This window comes from Camponotus vicinus, unplaced genomic scaffold, assembly GCF_025532165.1.
Source record: "Camponotus vicinus isolate PSW18456_S1 unplaced genomic scaffold, iyCamVici1.0 SCAF_2, whole genome shotgun sequence".
In the NCBI taxonomy this organism is placed as follows: domain Eukaryota; kingdom Metazoa; phylum Arthropoda; class Insecta; order Hymenoptera; family Formicidae; genus Camponotus; species Camponotus vicinus.
The window spans coordinates 12,160,937-12,176,492 of record NW_028141956.1 but is presented as its reverse complement, the minus strand read 5'-3'; the positions used below and the strand labels follow the sequence as shown (position 1 = coordinate 12,176,492).

General features: G+C 34.3%; 2 protein-coding genes across 14 annotated transcripts in view; one reads left to right on the top strand and one right to left on the bottom strand.

Annotated features, from left to right (window-relative positions):
- The window catches only part of LOC145967580 (beta-keto L-gulonate decarboxylase), an 80,615-nt gene that overhangs the window by 8,039 nt on the left and 57,020 nt on the right, over positions 1-15,556 (top strand). The gene's annotated exons all lie outside the window — the stretch shown is intronic.
- The window catches only part of LOC145967575 (uncharacterized), a 39,343-nt gene that overhangs the window by 10,211 nt on the left and 13,576 nt on the right, over positions 1-15,556 (bottom strand). For all 12 annotated transcript variants that reach the window (XM_083092585.1, XM_083092586.1, XM_083092596.1 and 9 more), the window contains 3 exons: positions 13,103-13,370; positions 7,541-7,638; positions 6,393-6,545 (listed from right to left, as the gene is read on the bottom strand). In XM_083092585.1, coding sequence (XP_082948711.1) covers positions 6,393-6,545; positions 7,541-7,638; positions 13,103-13,370 — 519 coding nt within the window. The remainder of the gene's footprint in view (positions 1-6,392; positions 6,546-7,540; positions 7,639-13,102; positions 13,371-15,556) is intronic.

Genomic DNA, 15,556 nt, shown 5'->3' with positions numbered 1-15,556 from the left:
AATCCGTTACACCTTTCCGGATCGATCGGACTCCCCGACGCGAGATTTCACCCTTTTCCCGCAGGCTTTTCGAAGAAGAAACCAATTGTTAGAGCGGCTTGTTATCGGTTGACACAAATGCGTCGTAACTATCTTCCGCGTATGTAGTCGTATGATGTCCATCGCGAGTACGACTCGTACCTTCTTCTCTATCTTTATCTTATTTCCGCTTTCATTCCTTTCCTCTTGTTCGATCGCCGGAGGGTTCCTTTCGATGCCGACCAAGATTTCTTTACCGAAAGAAAGGCATCGATCCTATTTAAAGGTTCAACTCTTTTAGATTTCTCTGTGGCATTGATATTTATTTGTTTATTCATTTGCAAGTGTTGACAATATATTGAGAATTTAATTTCTACAATATATATTTAGTTAAAAAATATTGCACTTTAAATAGCTTGTTTATTATTGCATTTATATTTTCTCTCTCTATTATGATATAAATAGAAATCAAGAAAATTATTAGAATTTTTTTACATTTTCTCTTAAAATCAGGTTGAGTTTCCCTTAAAGGGATTTTTTTTACTTTTATGCCTAGTCATAAAAGTAAAGAAAAACCGATTTTTATGTTTTTACATTTCCTTGAAGTATATCATATTGAAAATATTTCCTAAAAGTTTCAAATTAATCGGATGCAAATTGATGGAGTTATAAGTGTATGTTTCATGAAGCGCCAGAATATATAACTTTGTTTAAACACGACTATAAAGCTTTAGCTCTGATGTTTTGAGGGCTATCAAGCCAATATATGAAGATTTAAATAAACTAAAATTATATGAGCACGGAATAGATGATTCTGTGTAAATTAAAAAATCTGCATTTTATTTAAACGCAAACTTGATACAAATCTTAAAGGCGTTTTTCTCGAAATCACTTTATCAAAGTCGGTGAGCAAGATATTTCGAAAACCGTTACATCGATTTGCTTGAAATTTTACAGGTTTCTTTTACATATAAAAACCTAGTAGATGAACGAAGGATTTTGTTTTCTAATGAATACTTTTTTTTATTTAATAAAAAATAAACAATTTGTAAGTCGAAAAAGAATATTTTAATGTCAAATGGCTGTCATTTTGTCCCAAAAAAATTTTTTAATTAATCCTTTGTTTATCTACTAGACAATTTCATATTGACTACAGTTTATCGAATTTTTAATATCAGATGAATCAGCTTCGAATAGCACTGCTCACCGCGCAGCGCTTTTTAAAAAAACAATATCCGGGAGAATAGTTATATCTTTTATATTTTTTAAAATTTTATTTAAAAAAAATATAATAACATCCTTAATATTTGTACTTTTGAATAAAAATTTATTTGTAAAAAAAAAATTATTACACTTCAAAAAAAATTCCCAAACATCATACTTTTTTCGATCTGCTAACTAGGCATAAGCCCTTAAAATTAAGCGCGCAGAAGATTAAAATCATGAATTTATGCTCGATAGAAGTTACCTTTTAATAACGGTAGCTTCGCTGCGGGCATTAATTATTAATTGATTGATTAATTAGTTTATGTCGGAGAATTTCTCTACATAAATTTATATCTATGGATCTGTTTGACTGTTTATGTTTCGTTTCATACAGAATTATCCTCTCGAAAGAGAATGTGTACGTTAACTCCACTTATCGAAATTGACTCGTAATAGAAAGTGCTCTTAATTATTTGATTTTGAAAAAACACGAAATCCTCTTCGCTCTGCGTGACCTTTTACATTTTCGCAGGCCGCAACGTAACGCTGAATAACGGCTGAATTCGTACTCTTTACCAACGTAAAAGGGAGATAAAAATAAAAAAGCGGTCGAAGTGTGTTTCTAGAGACAAGAGTTATGTCGCGCGTGAATATAACCGGACCGAAATTTAAGTTTGCGCTGCACAATTCTGGGATACAATCGGTAGCTTGATTGTCACATCGGTAGAGAAAGAAAGAGAGAGAGAGAGAGAGAGAGAGAGAGAGAGAGAGAGAGAACGCCACCGGACGAAATATTCTGTCTTGACGCCTGTCGGCCTTCCCTATATCGATATTTTATCGCCTTATTGATTTATTGGACGTACGTGCTCGACAGTCGCCGTTTTCACTACACGCGCGGAATGAAAAACGTGCCTTTATAAATATTGCCCCGAGCGCGACACGTTGAAATCGGCGCGATTTCAGCGAGCCTGCTCGTAAAGTGGCAGTCGTTCGATTGACAGTTACTTGATCTACCCCCGAGGGAAAAAAAAGGACGCGAAAAGAATATTTCGTCACCTCGTTTGCGTAACCGATCGAGGAAATGCGTGGATTCTATTGTGCGATCGATGAAAAAACAACGTGGATTTTTGTGTCTAGATTTAGGCATTAAAATTCTGTCGATACCTCGCGATTCGATTAATCAGAAAAATTATAGAAAAATTATACCTAACACACACAGATGATACAGAATATTTTAAAGTATTTTCTTACGAGTCGTTCGGAAAAGATATGCTGTAAAAATATTCTATTGCGCGATCGATGAAAAAAACAATGTGGATTTTTGTGTCTAGGTTTAGGCATTAAAATTCTGTCGATACCTTGCGATTCGATTAATCAGAAAAATTATAGAAAAATTATACCTAACACACACAGATGATACAGAATATTTTAAAATATTTTCTTACGAGTTCGGAAAAGTTCGGAAAAGATATGCTGTAAAAATATTCTATTGCGCGATCGATGAAAAAACAACGTGAATTTTTGTCTAGATTTAGGCATTAAAATTCTGTCGATACCTTGTGATTCGATCAATCAGAAAAACTTAGACGTAACACACACAGATGATGCAGAATATTTTAAAATATTTTCTCACGAGTCGTTCGGAGAAGATATGCTGCAAGAATATTTAAAAAAAAGGAATAATAATATACGTATATTTTAGAATTTATTTTCTTTTACATCGAATATTATGAGTAGAAAGAAAGAGAGAGAAAGAGAGCGATTCGGAAATTTAATTTCGCTAATGTTCCGAGGAAGTTCCCATTTTCAGAACACTGAATATATCCCGAGAACATCCGCGTTCACGTCACGTCGCTAGTTAAAAGGATCGTCAGGGGCATTTGCATTCGATTTTACGAGATCCACTCGGGCGAGGAGGGAGAGAGTCGAGGGGTTAAATATTTTTATCATCGATCGATGCGACAAGTCGAATGCGACATAGCCGGAGAGGCTATTATAAAAGCGTGTGCACACGCCGCTCGCCCCTCGCCCCCTCGCCCGTCGCCGTCCCCGCGCGCGCCACGCCTTTTGACCCTCCGCTACACATGTATAATTAGACGATAGAAAAAGAATTAATCGACGGATGTGTTATGGGTGGGCGTTTCCGATTAAATAGGCTGTCGCTCGGCGCCAAAATCACATTAATTAAATCGCCCGGGTGCTTATCGGGTTAAAGCGACGGTAAAAGTGCGCCGACAGCGTGCTGGAATTTTTTAATCTTAAATTAAAAGATCACAAAATCGATTGACAAATTTTTAATTAACAAACTTCTGTTCTGGTGTACACTGATTGTTTTTTCGACGCCGAAAGACAAAAGCGGTTTTTTTTAAAGCCTTTGAATTATTTTATCATTCGCTGTAGCTTGTGATGTAATTTTAAATTGAAAGTATTAAATTAAAAATTTATAAATTAAATGATCCTTAATTTTAGAAAATTTCTTTGTGACAATTTTATTGTGAAATAGGGGGAGAGAGAGAAAGAGAGAGAAGAGAAATTAAATGTAATAATTCAATGCATGTGTTCTTGGCTCTCGCTTTTAAAACAACATCAAAAATTCGCAGCCGTTTTCATCGCATTTGTCGTCATTTAAATGTCACCGAAATGTTAAACGACAAGCCATCGTTCGCCTTTTCATCGTCAAAAAACTCCATCCTTTAAAACGTCAAAGCGAAATAGTTCGGCGAAAAGCTACTATAATCCCAAAGGCTTCAAATCGCTCGTCGATGCCATCGTACAATATTTTCGCGAAGGGATCGCTGCTTGGACTCTGACGCGACGTTGTTTCGTTCTAATTAAAGCCCCTAAGACCCTAATTAAAAATAATTAATTTTTTCCTATCGCAATCTCTCGCTTCGACAACCTCGTCTCGTTAAAAGCGTGCGTGTGAGTTTTTTCTCTTTTTTTTTTATTAGACACGCTTCACCTCTCTTTTTCAACGAAAAATGGAGAAAAAACACTTACGCGCATATTGTTGCGTCAAATATTAAAGCAACTGTATCTCACCATTTTCTCAGAAGGAAAGTTGAGAAATGCGTAACGTACATATATGAAAAATTCCGCATCTTGGCGCGTAAACGTTATGGTTTTCTTTTCCGCGAGAAATTACAACCGTTCGCTTTTCTCCTCCCGCCTGTCCTATTTCCTTTGCGAGAGAAAATACGATCGCGACGACCTCGTCGCATCTTGGAACGCGTTTTCTTACGTTTGATGTACCATTTGATATGCCACCCTCTGCTCCGGAGGGTTTCTCGCGTCCAATATTAACGATGAAATATCGCACCACTCTCCATTATGGAATCACGCCGCCTACGTCGGAAATTCCGATACTTTTGTGTACGTAATATGTGTGTAAAAAAAAGTAAAATAAAATCAAATCAACGATAAACTTTCTCGGCAACGAGAGTCGATTTTGCGCAAAACATCCCAGGAGAATATTAACAGCGGTATGAAAATTGTTTATATACGTAACTTATTCTCCTATTTCGATTAATTTTTCGTTAATTGAAGATTTCTCGTATATAACGAAGATGTACGATTTTGTTTTCAAGATGCGTCTTTTTCGGAAAATTTGTATATTGCATTAAAAAAAATTATGATAGATTGAAGATAAAAATTAATATTGAAGAATTATATTTGAACTATATTTGAAGAATTGAATTTGAAAGAATCGACATGCCTCATATTTCCTGAGAGATGTTTACCTTCCTCCCTGATATCGAGCATTTGATCAAATATTGGGAACCCCGTTGTCAGGATACGACTCGATGTCTGTGCGAATATTTACAGATGGGATATGAGCCCGCGGGAAAAAGGGCGGGAGACAGAGAGAGGAGAATTCCCTTGCTCGTAGTCTGAATGGAAATTCAACAAGTGTCCGGACGAGGGCTCGAGGGAACGGCTCCGGGTTTCCGCCGTAACTTTCCATATTGGCGGCAGGTGGTTAGGTAGTCGCACGAGGCCGGAATAGGGGAGCTAAAGCTAACACGAGAATTAACCGCCGTTTATATGTACCAATGCCTCTCGAAGCGGTACCACTCGCAAAGAGCCGCAATTTGTCTTAATAATTACCGTCTATGAAGAGCATTGCGTCGCTGCCCACCACCGCGTGATGTAATTATCGTATAATTAGCGAAGCGGGTCCACATAACACGTGGGGGACCTTTTAAGTTAATTAGGTAAAGATCGCGCACACAAATGTTGTACAAATGTTGTACAATTCCTGTCTGAGGAAATATGGCGACGACTACGACTGGAATTTCATTCTTGACTTCACACAGAAAAAAATAAGTGTCAAATCAAAACTTATATACTTAAACTAACGCGTTCATTGTTTCGTATATACGCAACAATTTATAATCTTCTTAGAAGAATTTAATAATTTTAAATTTCAACAATATTATAGTCTTATTTTAATATTGTAATTGTTACCTCAAGAATATATAATTATTTAATTCTACTTTAAGAAAATTATAATCTTTGATTTAAAAATGTTATTTTCTATCTAACATTGTTTTTTTTCCATTCAAGAAAATTAAATCTTAAATCATATAAGAATATATTTTTCTTGATTGAACTATATAAAATGGCTTCATTCAAGTAAGCAATTATTCAAGCAATTATATTTTTCTTTAATTAACGCAATATAATCTCATTTCAAGATTTCCATGTTAAAACTAAATATATTTTCAAAACAAGAATGTCCTTTTTTTCTGTGCAAGCATGTTTACGAAAGATCCCCATTTCGTCTATAGCTATTTTATAACTCTTTCCTTGAAATATTTAATTACTTTTAGACTTATAATATTCATTTAAATCGGAAATATTTGAAGAGCAAGATTAAAGTTAAGAATCCCGAAAAAGACTCATAAGAGATTTTCAATTTTGCCAACTTGCTTCAGCTTTGTTTTCCCTTAAACGTCCTCATGGACACGTGTGTAAATTTTCACTCGTCCTTTCTACGCACGCTTCGCTCGATAATTACCCGAATGTCGTCCGAGCGAAATGATGCGCGAGGATTTTGGGCACAATTTAATGAGCTATAGCCAGAATTTTGCCGCAATTTCACGGTTGTCGGCCGCCTTTGTGCCTTGAGCGATGCTCGAATGACCCTCGGGATCGATTAGATTTACCTGAAATCCTCCAGGCGGGCCTGGAAAGCCTCCTTGCTCACCACGTCGTACGCCTGAGTCTTGCTCTCATCTCTGGGCACGGACACCAGCGGCCACGTGCTCATGTTGTGGAGATCCTGGTCGGTTATGGCGAATCTCTGCGTCAGGTTCGACCTGGTTACACAGAATGATTAAAAAGAATGATATATAATTTTTATTATTAAAAAGCGCATTAAAAAGAAAGATATATAATTTATTGTAAAATAATTAATAATGAAAGAAATTTGCGAACGTATAACAATAAAAGTGACAGGAATAAGTACTCATATATTGATGTTTAACAAAAAAATACGACGAAAATATAGAGTACAAAAATTATAATTATCAACTGTTTCAAACAGTCATCTTTATTTTGCAAACTTAATTCCGTTGATTAAACATTATTTTCATTTTATATATTTCTAAGGTTTTTTCGATATATTTTTTACGCAATCGTGCATAGAAAATGCGAAAAGTTTAATGTTTGCGAAAAAAGTTCGTTGAAAAGTCGGAAAGTTTGCTTCAAAGAGATGCAAAGTAAGACCGCCGAACGTTTTGCTTTTAATCGACTCGCAAAGCTTTCCAAGCTCTTTTAAATTGTTCGCTATTACTTTGGTATTCCGCGGGGCGTTTGTTTTGTGAAGAAACGTGTTACATCTACGCGCGTTGCATCTCGATTGCGAGAATGAAGGAAGCCATCCGTTCTCATCACGGGAAATGCGAGGTCTCGGGGAGGTCTTTCTGCTCGATCGATGAAGAAACGAACTTCGTCGCTGAAGCACGTGGCCGGATCAACGGGAATTTAAAATTGCTCTGGTGGAACGATAATTACACGGAGTCTGTATCAAAAATACAGACAAAAAAAAGAACTGAACTCGAATTAAATTGTATTGTTAAACGATCGCCTAATGAAGAGATCCAATTTTGTTATAAACAACAGATATTAAAATTAAATAATTCAGAAATATAAGATATTCTTATATAATAAAATATTTCAGGAACGAAACAAATTGGAAAAAGGAATTATATCATTTTATATTATAAAACGAAGTCTTATTAAAGAAAGTAGAGAAAGATCTAAGCTTAAAAGTTAAAATTCCGAGACATGAGAGAATGAAAAGAATACATACCTCAGAGTATTACCGTTGGTATAGATGAAGAAAGCCACTTCGGATCTTTCCAGCTGCATCCTGGTGACCATTTTGCCCAGATCCGTGGCTATCGTCACCTGTAATCATTAATCATCATCAGAAATACATACATGTCGTGAGATTTTCAGAAAAATGCAGTGTGGTTTGAAAATTGATCGTCTACTTAATGAAGGACCGTCCTGACAATCCTTAACAAAGTCCTTTCTGTCTATGAAGAAGACGCTCGAGTTGTCTTGTACTCGGGCTACTAGAGCTGTCCTCGCGGAACTTCCGCTGGAAGACAGGACTAATTGTAAGGCTCGAGTGGACAGCCTTGTAAATGAAGGACGTGTTCGCGCAATGTACATTGAGTGGCTACTCCAAATCCCGAGTATCTTGAATGGCCACTGCCGCTCTTTGCGATCGAGAAAATATCTCGGTACACGAGAGATGCTTTTCTCAATTTTTCTTATCTTTCCTCTCTTTGTGGAGTTTTAATTTTAAATATCATCCTATTTCCTTGTGCCAGGACATTCCATTTCTCCCGCAGCTTTTGATGATGTAAAAATTTAAATTCCACAAATTATCAAATGCGATGTAGATAGAATTCGATTGTTAAATGATTGTTAAACATATTTTCTCGATTGTATTGATTTTGAGAGACGCGCGACAAATCTTGGGTATCATAAATCTTCGCTGTCAAGATCTCTTACAACTTCTCGGTTTAACTGAAAATTTTCCACCATGGCTAAGAAATCTCATCAATCTAAGAGCACGCATTCGAGAGACCGTCCTTGATTCCGCTTCGATCCACCGGCTCGCGACAATTAATATTGCATTAATGGTGCCGGTGATAAAATTGCTTTACGAGATGCTCGCTACGATATCCGGGACAATTATTAGTATGGCTACAAATTGTATAGCGATCATAATTATGTTTTACAATCGTAAATACAAGTGCGTTGGCGTTTCGTCGACAATCCTTCTCGCCTTCGAATAAGAGCTCTCGTCGCAAAGATCCTATATCCTCGCCTGTGAATACCTCTTCGTAAACTATAACTGAAAGTTCTCCACTAACTTTCCACGCTCCCTGCCAATAAGCGTTCATATACAGCGTTCGTAGAAAGCGTTCGTATACATTGGAATAATCCGAGACTTTGCTAGCGCGCCACAAACTTTTTAAGGCGGGTATCTTGATGTCTCAAGCGGATTATCGTTTGCTTTGACGAGATTCTAGCAAAGTTGCCAAAAGGATAAGATCAGGACGAATGTGAGTTCAGTAAGACATTGCGATAGCCGTGATTTTATAATCGTTGCATTTAATTTAAAATATATTAGTTTTATTATATAAGAAATTCCTTTAACTCTATTATATTTTTATATAAATATATATATTTCCGGAATTGTTTTTTTCAATTTCAAAATTTCTAATTCAATGATTTTCTATTTAACATTGGATGCATGAATTCTCGAATTTTAGAGTTTATCTTAGTTTTCTGAGATTTTTTAAAAATTGATTTCGACTATTTTTAAGAATAGAATTCTATTTCTACACATTTTTATTTTACCAAATTTCTCCTTTATAGAATTATTTCTTCTTTATGGAATATTTTGTAGAATATTTAGAAATATTAAAATTTAGAATGATTAGAATCCTTATTTTCATTGAGTTTCCCTTTTAAGGGGTTATGCCTAGTCATAAAAATAAAAAAACCAATTTTTATGTTTTTACATTTCCTTGAAGTATATCATATTGAAGATATTTCCTAAAAGTTTCAAATTAATTGGATGAAATTGATGGAGTTATAAGTGTATGTTTCATGAAGCTTCAGAATAGGTGTATAACTTCGTTTAAACACGACTATAAAGCTTCAGCTCTGATGTTTTGAGGGCTGTCAAGCCAATATATGAAGATTTAAATAAAATTATATGGGCCCGGAATAGATGATTCTGTATAAATTAAAAAATCTGCATTTTATTTAAACGTAAACTTGACACAAATCTTAAGGGCGTTTTTCTCGAAATCACTTTTTCAAAGTCGGTGAGCAAGATATTTCGAGAACCGTTACATCGATTTGTTTGAAATTTAATAGGCTTCTTCTACATATAAAAACCTAGTAGATAAACGAAGGATTTTGTTTTTTAATGAATACTTTTTATTTACTTAATAAAAAATGAGCAATTTTTAAGTCGAAAAAGAATATTTTGCCATTTTGTCCCAAAACAATTTTCCGATTAATCCTTCGTTCATCTACTAGACAATTTCATACATTAACTACAGTTTATTGAATTTTTGATATCAGATGAATCTCAGCTTCGAATAACACTGTTCACCGCGCAGCGCTTTTTAAAAAAACAATATCCGGGAGAATAGTTATAACTTTTATATTTTTTAATATTTTATTTTTAAAAAAATATAATAACATCCTTAATGTTTGTACTTTTGAATAAAAATTTATTTGTAAAAAAAATTATTACACTTTTAAAAAAAAATTCCCAAACATCATACTTTTTTTAGTCTGCTGATTAGGCATAACCTCTTAATTCTACATATAATCGATTTAATAAAATCTCGACACCATAACTTTTCAGTAGCAATTATTTTTTGCAAATTGTAGCTTCATATTTTTATTATACTTGATGCATTTAGAGCATATCTATCATAAAAATAATTTATAAAACGTTAAATTTTAATTATTAACTTGATGACAAAGTTTGATATTATAAAATCTGACGTGTATAAAAAAAGCGAGTAGAGAAGTTTTTAAAATTCATTTCAAAGAGAAATTTCCAGGAGCTCCTCGCAGTGTGTTAAATTATAGAGGGTGTGTCGGAGTGCAGAGTGCATGGACGTGTGCGAAACACTCGTCGGTCTACAAGTGCGCGAGGACGATCGCAAACATACGACATGACGTCCATTCTTTCAACGCTCGTCAAACAAGTAACTCGAGATCGTAGACCGTGCAGCTAACATCCCGCTGCGATGAATTTCGATTGATCTACCCTTTATTCCTACGAGGGTCGCGTTTAATACCTTTGTAAATTGGCGATTAGGCGGAGAGCGTGGAAATTTTCTTTTTACGACGACACGAGACAGAATAACACGCGACACGAAAATAATATATTTATATTTCAGTTTAATTAAAATTCACACATGCTCGATCAAAATTCACTTATCGCATTAGGTTTCTTAAACCTAAATTTAATATATAATTAAAAAAAAAATCTTAATTTATTTATATACATTATAATAATTTGATATTAAATTATAGTTATCTATGTGTAAAAATATTTATTATCTATATAATTTATTGTCTATATTATTATCTATATTATCTATAAAAATTTTGAAAGATAGAATTTATTCTATGGAATAATGGTAATTTTGATGCGAAACTTTTGAATTTAAATTGAATAAAAAACTGGAGGATAAAATAATTGAGAATAACCCCAATATATACTTGATATTCTCCTAAGATTAGATTCCTCGCGCGAGGGTAGGCTAAACATCAATTACGTCACTGTCCCTCTCCTCTCCGATCGTTCTCATCTTATTTTATTTCATCGTCCCCTGCACGCGCTCCCCTCGCCACGAAGTAGCAAAAGGGCGACAATGTGGCATGTGTACGCGCGAGTCGATAATCCGAACGTGCGTGAGAGAATAAAATAAAAATAGCCGGCTCGTCGCGCGCGATAGAACGGCTGTAACGTAATTTCTTCTGCCGCTGTGCCGATCGGAAATCGAATCTCGCTCTCTGCGCGATTTTCAACGACCACTCGACGTTTTCATTGACAATAGCCCTTGGTCTGCAGGGAACGAAATCAGTCGCCACCATCGTCACCGTATATTCGTGATATAAACGTGACACACATGCATACGTACACGTCGATCATATCATCGCTATCGCTCGATCGAGAAATTGCGAATCAATGATCAATGATCTCGCAAGTTTGCTCTCTCCTTGGTCTTAAAGCCTCGAAATGCGGTTTAAGCATTATTATTTATTTATATCGTGACCCAATGACTTATATTTTCATCATTTTCATCTGATTATTTAAGAGAAAAATTAACCATTGTTCGATCTTGTCAAATATCTTCAGATAATTCTGTTTTATGTTTCACGTGATAAAATATTTTATCGTATATTCGAATATTTTTAGCAGAGAATATCGCGGAGTGATATTTAATATAAATTTCCAGATCATGGAAATAAAAGATCAATTTATGAAATTGGAATCTCTGAAAATACGACACATATACTTTCTCAAAAAGTACACAGAGATAATTTTAAACAATTGAAAATATTGTTACATTATAGGATATAATATATATGAGCGACAAGAGTCCTTTTAAAGGTAAATGCAATTGGAAAATGAGAAAATTAAAGCAATTAATTGCGAAGATCGTAGAAACATCTTAATTATAGCGCGAGATTATTCGGAGGACGCAAAAAATACCATAGGTGTGGTATATTTGTTCATCCTCTCTTGTTACTTTTAAACGAACCCCCATTGCCGATCGATCACCGGTGAATTATACCAACCCAGCCTAATTGCGCTCTTTACATAATTATCAAGGTGCAATGCATGCGCACGCGTAGCTATTTGCCCTTTACTTTAGATAATGTCGAGAAATAATAGTTCATAAAATTGGAGTTTCTCGGCGAAACTCAGTTAGCTATAGAACGCACGTCGAAATTATTGTTTAAATTACTTTAATATATGGAATCTTTGAAGAGAGTATTTAATTGAAGAGAATGTTTAATTTTCCAGTAATCTTTTTCTTGGTATACATGATATATAAATATACATGATATATAAATATAAATTATATTTTTTTAACAGCTACTAAGAAAATTAAAATTGAAATTAAAATTTTAAAATTTAAATTTAAATTTAACTTAATTTAATTAAAAATAAAAATGGTGTGATTAATTTTATGACTTATAATATAAAATATATACATATCTAATAAGAAAATAAAATTGATAAAAAAGGATGTAAATAAACAAATATATTAATTAATAAATAATAATAAATAAATTAATAAATAAGGAACAAATTTTTGAATAATGTTATTATACTTAAATTAAACAAAGTAAAATAATTTCAAAATAAAATATAAATTAAAGCAGAACAAAATGTTGATTAAAAAAGTTTATTTTAATAAGCGCTTTGTTTACTAAGATTTGACCCAGAAATATTAATGATGTAAAATATATAGTGCTGTTGAATAAAAATTTAAATATGTTCATAAATAGTGCTCTGCCGAAAAAAATATTTCACAAAAATGTATTTACCATTTTCTCCCTCAAAAGTTGAATCGGAATTTTATGAAACAATATTATTTTCACTCTGTAAAGAGAAAATTGTGTCGGAACTGAATTACAAATAGTTATAGTTTCGAAATTTAGTCTTTTTTTACTCTCCAAAGTTTTAAATCGGAATATTTTATAAAATGTTTCTTTACTTTAGAATAAATGATACGGAATCGAGAAAAAATGATTTTGTTTCGAAAGTCTATTAATTAAAAAATCAGAGGTATTAGATCTTTCTGCTTACCTGAGACTCTATATCGGACACCTCTTGACGATAGATCAGGATGTCGTGAAGGGTGTTGGCGGTCTGCACGATCAGAGCAAGGATCGGGATGAAGGGCAGCACCAGCATCTGCAGCAGCTGGATCCGCCGACCGCGACGATGGGCCGGATCGGTCGCGCGGGCCCAGCACGACTTCTTCCGGTTTGCCTTGGTCCCCGAAACATCGTCCGACGACAGACTTCTCACGGAGCTCACTTCCGTCACGCACGAACCGTTGCGCGGTGACATGCTGAAGAGAACGCGGTGAAAATTAAATTGTTCAGTCGAAAATTTATCTCTCTTCCCGAATTTATGGGAAATTATTGCGTATGACGCATGCTGAATATTTTGTACGCGAGACATCTCGTAAAATGTGATTCAAAACTGAATAAAATAGAGGATCCATTATTTATTCGGAGATGCAAATGAAAAATGCAGGCAAAAAATATACATATTGCGGATGGAAATAATGTATCACGGAAAATACGTAAATAATATGGGCTAATAGTAATAAAGATAGTGCGGAGTAAAAAAAGAGAAGCAATACTTTGCAGCAGAATGTGTAATTATTTTTTATTACTATGAAAAATTCTTAAAATCTTCTTAAATGATTGTTAAATAAACTTTAAAATATAAGATTGTATTATAAGAATAAAAAAAGGAATCTATCTAGTATTCTTGATAATTTTTAAGGTTTCAAAATTTCAGAATATACATGTAACACACACACACACACACACACACACACACACACACACACACAAAAGATCCCAAAATGTGAAAAACTCTAAGAGTCGAACCCGAAAATTAGATCCAATCTAGGAATCAAGGAAGAGAAGAAACATTTAAAATTTAAAAGAATTCAACGTGGATCTGACAGAGCAAAAATATAGGACGATTCAACAATCCGGATACATGTACGTAATCATCGTATGATTGAAGTTCAAAAGCCAAGGGGGAAATTCGATTAAAAATCCATTATCAGCTCGATTGTTTCGCGGTGGAATTGTTCGCGATGAGGATCGTGCTTTTATTTCCGACTTGTTGGGACGATACGTCACCGCGTATGTCCGAGCTTTCGCAATCGCGATAATAATGACAAGCCGACGGATAACAAGCCCGCCGGTGGATCTCTGTAATTAAACGCGATGCGAGTACGCGATGGAGATGCCTCACAATCACGCTACGTCGCGAAAAAGGGAGCTTTTCCGTTCAAAGCTGTGCAATTGCGAACTTGCAATTTAAGTTCGATAACAGTGAGCGGAAATGCATCCTATCCTTCTTTTCCTCACTTTCTTTTTAAATAATCACGCAATTATTACTCTATTAAAATCTAGAAAAACTCGACTATTTCGCTTTCTTTTCTTGTCACTTCTCTTTACTTTGTTTTCTTCCGCGTTACTGAGTTTCAAAAAAAAATAAAGCAAGTACAGCAACATCTGACATCAGTGTCGCTGATTAAAGAAAATGAGGAAAAATTCGTCTTATTAAAAATCAGGTCATATTCTAGTGAAAATGCCTCGAATTAAATTTCTTCGAAAATCCGCTTTAAAATTCAAACGGAAAGAAGGGAGTTTCGTTACTTATTTCCATACATCGATTTCGACGAAATATTTTTTAACGGATAAATGACATTACACGTTAAAGTAGATCAATTTCATTTTGCCACGATTTATTCTACCGTTAAATCGAAATGGCTCGTAAACGCAACGAGAACTGGAATTCACAGTGCGAGGAAAATTCCCAGAGGTAAAATAAAAAGACTTTACTACCGCGATCTGTTTCATCTCTTTTTCTCTCGCCTCGTTAGTTCTAGAATTCACGAGAGGTAGAGGAAGAGAGAAAGGGTTAAGCGATCGCGACGAACGAGTTTCTGACTTCGTTGCGAGTCTTTTGATGTCATCCCGAAGGTGGCAAAGTTGAAAGCTGCCGAGAGCAACGTCGTCTCTCTGAATAGTGTCTGATTGTAACACGAACCTACTCATCAGGAAGGAAAAAATTAATAATCCACCGATATGTTTTTTCTCGCTTGTCAACGGCAGGAAAACTTTCATCGTTATAAAATGGAGGCGAAATTGATGCAGTGATATTAATTTCATATTGAAGTGGAAAAAAACACCATCCAATGCTTCTAAGAAAGTAATCGATAAACTACATATATCTTTTACGGTTTTATAAGTCTTTTGAGCTTCAGACAACTTTTGAAGATCCGAAAAAAATTCTACCTTTAATTTTACATATTTTTTTCTAGTTTTATATTTTTGTTTTAATTCAAAATTTTCTATTATAGATTCTTTTATGATTTTATAAATCTTTTTAATTTCAAACAATTCTATTTTTAACTTTATATTTTATATTTTGTTTCTTTATTTTCATATCTTTATTTTAATTCAAAATTTTTAACTATTTCAATCTCGATTTTTGAAAGAATTTAGT